The sequence below is a fragment of the Meleagris gallopavo genome, chromosome 2 (genome assembly GCF_000146605.3).
Source record: "Meleagris gallopavo isolate NT-WF06-2002-E0010 breed Aviagen turkey brand Nicholas breeding stock chromosome 2, Turkey_5.1, whole genome shotgun sequence".
In the NCBI taxonomy this organism is placed as follows: Eukaryota; Metazoa; Chordata; class Aves; order Galliformes; family Phasianidae; genus Meleagris; species Meleagris gallopavo.
This window is the reverse complement of record NC_015012.2, coordinates 36,584,739-36,593,664: the sequence shown is the minus strand read 5'-3', so window position 1 is coordinate 36,593,664 and position 8,926 is coordinate 36,584,739. Positions and strand designations below refer to the sequence as shown.

Below are 8,926 nucleotides of genomic sequence, written 5' to 3'. Positions count from 1 at the left end.
GGGCTTCTCCGGAGGGTCGGCCGCAAGGACCTGCAGCAGCAGCAGAGAGAGCGGGTGAGACAGAGGGAGTGCGAGAGAGGGAAGGAGGATCGCCAGCCATCCGCGACTACCTGACAGTTAAAGCCTCCGCTCTTAGCAGCTCATCGATATTAACATCCTGTCTCCTTGGGAAAGGGAAAAAAAAACTACACGCGTTGCTATCTTCAACCCTCAGCAACCATACTAAGCTTAAATATATATACATATTTAACTGTTAATAGGCAAAGCGGTTGAAGCTGATCCCTTGATAGAATGAACAGCATGAACCAGATAGAAACAAACATGCAGTACACCTACAACTATGAAGAAGATGAGTACATGACCCAAGAGGAAGAATGGGACAGGGACCTGCTCCTGGACCCAGCATGGGAGAAACAGCAAAGGAAGGTCTGGAAATAAAGTAATGTGTGTCTGTATATGTGCTTCTTTGCGGAATTCTGGCCTCACTTGTAGCCGTGCTGCATCTGGAATTGCTGGGGCTATGCAGTAAGGTGTTCTTATTTTAGAAGAGGATGTAGAATAAGATACATATCAAGCCGTATGATAAGGGAAAAGCACTCGCTTTCTGTATTCTTAAGTGAAATCTATGTAAGATGATAGTAATTAATGAGAGTCAGGAGTGTGTTTTTATATTTTACTGGGAATAGTTCTGTCAATAGCTCTACATCTGTGTATTGTTCATAGCAATTCCAGTGTGTTTTTTTTTAACTTCACTTCATAGATCTTCCTTTCACAAAGTAGTTTCTGAAATGTATGTGCCTGATGGCTTCTCTAAAGAAGTACATTGCAGTTATAACCTGGGTGTTGCATGAAGTGGTTCGAAATTGTGCTGAAAAACCATCAAAATTTACATGCAGTATTTCTGAGTTTTATTAGAATTTATTCTCAAGATGGACTGAGTAATTTTAGAAAGATGATGTTGCCTTGAAATATATTTAGCATAGCTTTGGAAAACTATTGAATGAGTTACATTCCCATGTGCCATTCTGTGTCTGGGTGAAAAAAAAAACAAGTCTGTAAACTCCTTGGAATATGTTATTGTAGAGGAAACACTCCTCACCTTTTAGGTTTAGGAAGGCAATTGTGTTACCAATTGTGTCAGTTTCTGAACATAGGCATAGGTTGTAGGCTCTTGTTTGTTCAAGAATTGTGTGAATGTGGCACTGAAGGACACTGTCAATAGGCATGGTGGGGATGGGTTGGTGGTTGGATTGCATGATCCTTATGACCTTTTCCAGCTGTATTGACTCTGACTTCTCAGTAGTTGTAAGCCTAGCAACAGTCTTGTTAGCAGTTCGATATTTTAGTAATTGCTGCCCCTACGATGCCTTTAAAATATGAGAGAAGAAATATCTAATTTCAGAACACTGAGTTTTAACCAGCCTATGGAAGAGAGAGATGAGAAATATTGTAAAGGATTTGTTATTTCCTAATGTTGAAAGTGATGTTGAAATTGCAGCTGACAGATCTAGGATTGCAGGGTTATCTACTGGTTACTGGAAGGAAAAAAAGGGAGAGAGGAGAAAGGAGCATTAAACTATAGGGCTATATATGCTTTTTGCTATAGATGGGCAACTCCAGGAAGTTTGATTAGGATAATTTTTAGCCTGTGTCAAATCAAGAAAAAAGTGTTGCAAGGATTGTATCTGAAGTCAGAGTCTGACCCACTGTTATGGTCATGGCTTCTATATGACTGTCAAACTAAGAGCTGTTAGAACTGGTAGGGTTGATGTGTTTGCTTTTCCATAGTAATTGGTAGAGGTGATATTTTCCTCTTGTTTTCACTTGTAGCTTTCTGCTTACTGTGAGTTTTACATGATTTTGCTCATTTTCCTGCACTGATATCTGCTTAGATCCTGTTATACAAGGATGGTAATGAGAAGTTCAGCAGCTGCAACTTCTAACCAATTATTATACACCAACAGTGATGCTCATTTTAGTTTGATGCTCTTTATATAAAGAAGTATTCTTTTATGTTTTGCAGTGAGAATGACAGTGATTTGTTAATGATTAGAAACTGCTCAGCTGTAACAGGCTGTGGTTACATCTGACAAAGATTCAATTGCCTAGCATTTCAAGGAATCCTGTGTTTTCAAAATAAAGAAATAATGGACTGGTTACTAGGCAATCATCACTCTGATGCAACATTCCTTAAATACAAATAAGTAATAAAAAGGATTTGGGTTCTGTAGGCTTTCTTATGTTTGCAGTAAATCTCTGGACTATTACAGAAGAACAGAGAGGAGTTGATATGAGGCACCATAGCAAGTTTTTTTGTTTCCATTCCTCCAAACTAATAATGCTTCAGCAGAAAATCTGGTTTCTACATTCATAGATAAAAGCTTACTTCCATAGGGTAGAGAGATGGTGCCTTTGCTACTTCGTGTTGTCTATTCCCAGTACTTGTTTTTAATATTTAAATGATATCACATTAAAATAAAATTTAAGAGGATGATCCTCAATACTTGCCTTGGAAAAGACTCTGAATTTATTATGACAAGGAAGTAAGTAATTTCACATAAAGGGTCCGAAACTTTTTACAATTTCAGGGCTTCTGTATTCTAAGTAGAACTAAGACGGTTCCAGAAAGTGCATTCTCACTTTCCTTATTTATTAAGAAAAGATTGCAGATACATGGGCACAGATCTTTGTTCAAACTGGTAATATAATATAGAAAAATGATCTCAGTGGAGCCCTGGCAGTTGGCAGCATATATTTTCTGTTAGACAGTCTTGGAACAAACCAAGAAATAAATACCATTGTTTCTATTGTGGGCTGCCCTCTCCAGACTTGCCATTTCAGTGATATGCCTGGTATGAGATCTGTCAACAGATGCTGGTAACACATGATGACGTCCATAGGATTACAATGGCCGTGATGCCTAATTATAACCATAGTTCATAGAGTATTATGGTCTGCTGTTATCCAGTCTCCTTGGTGGCTGCAGGTGTTAGAATAAATATAAAGTATGTTATATGAAGGGAGTCTCGGTAGTAGCTTAGCTGTGACTCTCTGGATATGAACACCAATTTAAGTGCTTTGGTTAGGGTAATATTTAGCTTGTGTCAAATCAAGAAAGTACAGCAATTTGACTGCTGTATTAGCTGCTATTGGTAGGAATTTAAACAGGATCATATAGTTGGAAACTTCAAATGGCAGCTTTAAACAAAGACAGAACAACAGGTCGGTTTGTCTTCATTATATTTGGGACAGACATGCTGTCTTCAGCAGGAACTAGAGAACTACAGCCTTGGTGTCTTTTAAACGTGTAGAAGGAAATGATCAGATTAGAAACTTCTGAATTTTGCTGCTTTTCCCAGTACAGTTTGATTGACCATGTGTGTTTAAGCAGTTGAAAGTTAAGCAGTTGAAAGATCTGTGACAGTGGCCATTTGCTTCTTATGTACTATGTAGAAATCAGAAAGCAGAATCTGGCTGACCAGAAGGGCTGGGATACTCTTCTTGACTCTTTTACCTTAATCAGGATCCTTAGACTTCAGTTTTCCTGCTGGCTAAAAAGATGACAAAAAAAGTGATCATTTGTAACCAAATGATAGTTGTAGTTCATTTTATGGTATGTTAGACTAGTCATTAGCCCTGTTTCAATCTCAGCTATGCTAGACTGGAATAGAATTAAAAATCATGCTATGAGCTATAGCTCATGGAGAAAAACTTAAAATCTGGTATTTCTTCTCTCTGTTAAATTTCTCAGCTTTCTAAAAAAGAAATCATTCAACAGATTCTGCAGTTCTTTTAGTCTCATCTCAATATTTTTTGAAGGAACATGGAAAAAGTGCGATTCCCCTTAACTTAGGAAACCTAGGACAACTCTACTTAAAATGCAGATATGCTGTATTGTTCACAGCATGTTTGAAACCCCAAGATTGCTTAGTGAACTGTGTGTTAAACAGTGCTTTTTCTTTTCCCTCTTCTCTTATTAATGCAAGAAAAAAAATGGTACAGAGTACCATTGTATCACGGTATGCAGAAAGAAGGACAGGAATACAGAACAGAGACCAATTGGATGTTCTGACAGTGTTGAACTTAAGAGAATACCTGACAAGTCTAAGAAAGGGAAGGGGTGTTTTTGAAGAATGTCTAGAAATAACTGTAAGCTCATAAAGAAAAAACTTTCTTGACTTAGGAGATTCCATGCAGACACCTGTGAAGAAGTTTATACTCCCACTAAGTGGAAACATCATTATTCCCTAAGTAACAGGCAGTAAAAGTTGTTTACTGATACATTTTATTTTTAGATAACTGTTATAAATAATTTATTATAGGAGTGTATTTCTTTAAACTTTGACATCAATTTTTTTTTTTAAAAGAAGTCTTAAATCTTCAGGACAGAGAAAAGATCTGAAGATTATGAACAGGTGTGACTCCGTCTTCAGGACAGTTGTATTGTAAAGGACTTAGCTGACTCCACATTGATATCTTATATATCTCCTCCAGATGTTTGTGCATGTCTCTGACACTGTTGCACTAATGTATGGAAAGAAAGAACTGAAAACATGTTCCTGGCCTTACTGATATTATTGTAGAGGAGTGTTCACGTTCCAGCTTACTTTATGGTCCCGATACCATCACCTTGTTGATGCAGAAGAGTTTTAATGTAGGTGTCAGCACCAAGAAGGCCAGTGATATTGTGGAGTGCATTAGGAAAAGTGTTGCCAGCGGGTTGAGGGAGGAGATTCTCCCTCTCTTCCCTGCCCTGGTGAGGCCACATCTGCAGTGCTGTATACCGTTTTGGGCTCCACAGTACAAAATATATGCCAGTGGAGGGCTATGAAGATGATTAGGGGACTGGAGTATCTCTCTCAAGAGGGAAGGCTGAGAGAGCTGGAGACAAAAACACTGAGGGACGATCTTACCAATGCATTCAAATATCTTAAGTGTCAAGAGCATGGGACCACACTCTTCAGTGGTGTCCAGCAACAAGATAAGAGACAGCAGGTGTAAACTAAAACACAGGAAGTTCCACCTGAAAATGATGAAGAAACTTTTTTTTACTGTGAGAGTGACAGAGAGGTTGTGGAGTTTCCTTCTCTGGAGATATTCTAAGGCCATCTGGGTATGATCCTGTGCTATGTGATCTAAGATGACCCTGACTGAGGACAGGGAGTTGGACTGAGTGATTTCCAACCTGAGCTATTCTGCGAGTGTGATGGTCTTTTGTGATAGAATAGAATAAAGAAGACTTGGAGTATTTATTTAGCTTGATATTGCACTCTGTGGATACAAATCTTGATGACACTGAGTGCTGTGCATGAGTGATGACTTCAGGAAGGTTTCTCTAGGGTAGAGGTTGACTTTCCAGTTAAATTACATTTTTAGCATGACCTACAAGGACTTATCTGCATTACCTTATTTCACTGATAATACAGCTCCTGTTGTCCTTGCACGTCAAATGAATGAATAAATAAATAAAGCAACAACTGTAGCAAATTCTTTGGAAGGTGCTACCAGAACTGTGTATTATGGACAGAATGCTGCTTTTACTTGTGTTGGTGGAACTTAATAATGTTGAGCAGATTAAAGACGTTGATTGCAGCCTGAAAGAGAGATTGACCTTGTGTTCAGTCTGACTTCAGTGTCTATAAATAGAGTTTCAGTCAACGTCCTGGATTCACTCTGAAGTCTGTGTGGTCTTCTGTGGATGGAATCTAAATCGGTGTCTTATCAGAAACCTTTTCTTGGAAAAAGTCTGCCTGTGAATGAAAAGACGGATAAACTTGTAGAAGCAAACAGCTACATTCCTCAAACCAGGAACAGGAGAGAAATGGCCACGCTTGAATGAGTGAAAAAGAAATGTAAAGCAGAAAAGTGTTGGCATGAGAGGCTGGATGCCACCAGGAATATTCAGTGCTGTAGAATCTGTGGATTTACAGGCTCTGAAATAGTTGTTATGAGGAATATGGCTCTATCTACAGTGTGTACAGGGCATTCCAGCCTGGATCCTGCTTTTTTTGTGATGTTCTATGGAAATAATCAGTTGTGGAGTGTTCTGATAGTTTTTGTCAGACTGGAAAATTATCTCCTTGAATTAGCAGCCTTGGAGTTAAGATCTCACAGCACACAAAGAGTCCATCTCTTTTCGTCTCTTGAGGTTTTTCAGTGAGGCGACGCTTCTTACGCTCAAGGATCTATGACAACCAGAAGTGAATGTAGGACTGTGGGAAATGGTGCACTCTTTTCTAACAAAGTACCAGCCTCTTATTACTCATTCCTACTGCTTTCTACTATTAATTGGCTATTAGGAAAATTGGTGCTCTGGGTTGTATAGCTCCAGAACTAATTTCAGAAATAGACTTGCTTACTTACAAATGAAACCTACCGTGTACAGAATGACTGTGTAGAGAAATCATGATACACTGAGTCCAGTACTGCAATTCTGTGTACTTTACTTTTTATCCAAATAGTTTCACATAAATGTCTTGGAATTTCTGCAGGTTAAGTACAGGGTTTTGTATTGCTAATAGAAGTTAGAAAAGCAAACTATTTTGCCTTTTTAAAACATTTTATTTTTTCTTAGTAATTGGAATAGATTACTTGGAATTGGAATAATTAATTGGATTGGTAATTAATAATCTTAGTAATTGGAATTCCATAGAAGTGCAATATGATTCCAAATGGTATATGACACCATAAGTGCTGAGATTGTGCCTCTTGGTAATGTTTTTAGTACTCCAAAGCCAAACGCTTTTCCAGGTTCATAAAGAACTTGTTTTTAAAGCAGCAATTGCCAAAAGCTCTAACATTAAGAACGCACACATGTAAAGCATACGTTGTTTCCTTTTAAGCCCTGCGTGCTTTTTAAGTGACCTTCTTGGTGGTAGATGACCCCATATAGGAGGCCACAGAACTTGGTAGTCAATGGACGGATTCCATTTTTGCTACCAGTTTGTTCTGATTTTTCAGTATACGCTGTGATTATGTTAGATGCTGATGAAACAGAAGAATGTGTAATTGCAGCGTCTCTGGTTCTATGGAGAGTTGTCCTGTTGGTAGCTGGAGTCTGTAGAGAAATATGGGATGTGCTTAAGGCTTACCCTGTACGATTGGCCTCCTAGAGATTAGCACTTGTTAAAATAGTAACATGTTAAGTTCCTCTTGCTGATGTTATTTGCCAGGAATGGTGTTTGAGAAGAACATGCTGAAAGGATAGTAGAATGATCATATTTTGTCAATGTTCCTCAAAACAAATCTTGGAAACTATCAATGAGATGTTCAACTGAGAGAACTTTGAATATTGTGGTGCTTGTATATGAAGGGAAATTCAAGCAAAGCTATTATGAAACTTAATGAGAAATCATTATGGAGGTTGAATGAAGATTTTATTTGTCAGTGACAAATGTGACAAATCGATATATTTTTTTCTTTTTCCTGTTTAAACTCAACATCCCCTCTCTGCTTTATATTCCCCATTGTAAGCTCCGTACGCTTTTGTTAGTATTGTCAAATGGGTAATTCCTACAGTTCCAGTTCAGCTGTTAATTTCTACCAGCCCCCAAAGATCTGCCTGTAACAAAACCGTAAGCCTTACCAACCTCAGTGTAAAGAACTTCTTCATAATGTATTATCTAAATCTGCCACCTTCACTACTGCTTATCATATTGCTACACACTGATAAAGAATCTCTCCCTATCTTTTTTAGGGTCCCTTTTAAATACTTGAAGGTCACTATTAAGGTCTCCCTAGAGCCTTCTCTTCTCTATGCTGAACAATCTTAACTCTCTCAGGAACTGTTTTGTATCCAGAAGCAAAGGCTACTGCCTTCCTGCCTATGCTCACAGATAGGCAGTACAGCTTTCTCTGAAACTCGTATAGCAAAATGTCTGCAGATACACCAATCCAATTAGTAAGACAATAAGGATTGGAAGAAAGTATGGATCTAAGTGGGTTTCCATAAGCTGCAACGAAGGTGCTTAAGAGCTAGAGAAAAGCTGTGTTTTAAGCAGTGGGCTTTGCTATAATCTCTTGAGACAAGGTCTGCATCTTTTGCTCTGGGTCTGTGTTTGGGTCATCGAAGAGCTAAGAGCTGAGTGGATAGGAATGGAAAGTTTGGTTGGAAGAGCACTAAGGGTCCTCAGCTCTGAGAGTGCATTAAATGAGTCCAGACTTGTAAAATTTTTAGCCCTGTTTAAGCAAAAATGGGGCTCAGATGCATTCTGTAGATTAGTGAATGCCAGTAAGAAAATATCCTGATTACATCACCAGTTCTCAAATCAAACTAAGATAGCTCTGCAGGCTGAATATTGACTGCTTTTGTCAATGGGACAACACAATTGAAAATCTTCCACCAAAGTGTGTTCATCCTCTCACAAGTAAGAAAAAAGGGATTCATCACTGTGATGGAAAAAGTCAGATACTGAATGCCTAATATAAATTTAGTCACTGTTGCACAAATTCAGACACATTCAATGATGTTTAGTTTAAATGAGGCATAGCAACTGGATTTTCTTTAGTTATAAAAAGTGAATATTATATAGACAGTAAATACTATACAAGTACATTCTGTATAGATAGTGTTTACTTTTCATTGAATAGTATATAAGTACTATGCTTTATATAGATAGTATTTTAGAAATTGTACTGCAGAGTCTACTTATAGAAGGATGCATTGGGTTATGGATCTGAAATGCAGGTGGATCAGTGAAATTTCACTTGTGAAAGTGGAATACAATCAGATAAAAATTTGTGCTGCTGAGCATTGTCCCAAGTAAAAAGAAGTCTCTCCTGCATGTTATTTTATATTGTTGCAAGTAGGAAAATATGAAAATGTTTTGTACAGCTGGCAAAATCGAGTCATTTTGGATTGTTTTACTGCCAAGTACAATTTTTTTTCCCCGAGTCCTAATTTTCTGGATGAACAATGTGTAACCAA

At 38.0% G+C, this 8,926-nt stretch overlaps 1 protein-coding gene across 1 annotated transcript in view; it reads left to right on the top strand.

Moving 5' to 3' along the window:
- Positions 1-6: 6 nt before the first annotated feature.
- ACTN2 (actinin alpha 2) overlaps positions 7-8,926 on the top strand; it is a 65,073-nt gene continuing 56,153 nt past the window's right edge. Inside the window, exon 1 of the mRNA XM_003204009.2 lies at positions 7-426. Coding sequence (XP_003204057.2) covers positions 292-426 — 135 coding nt within the window. The 5' untranslated portion in view covers positions 7-291. The remainder of the gene's footprint in view (positions 427-8,926) is intronic.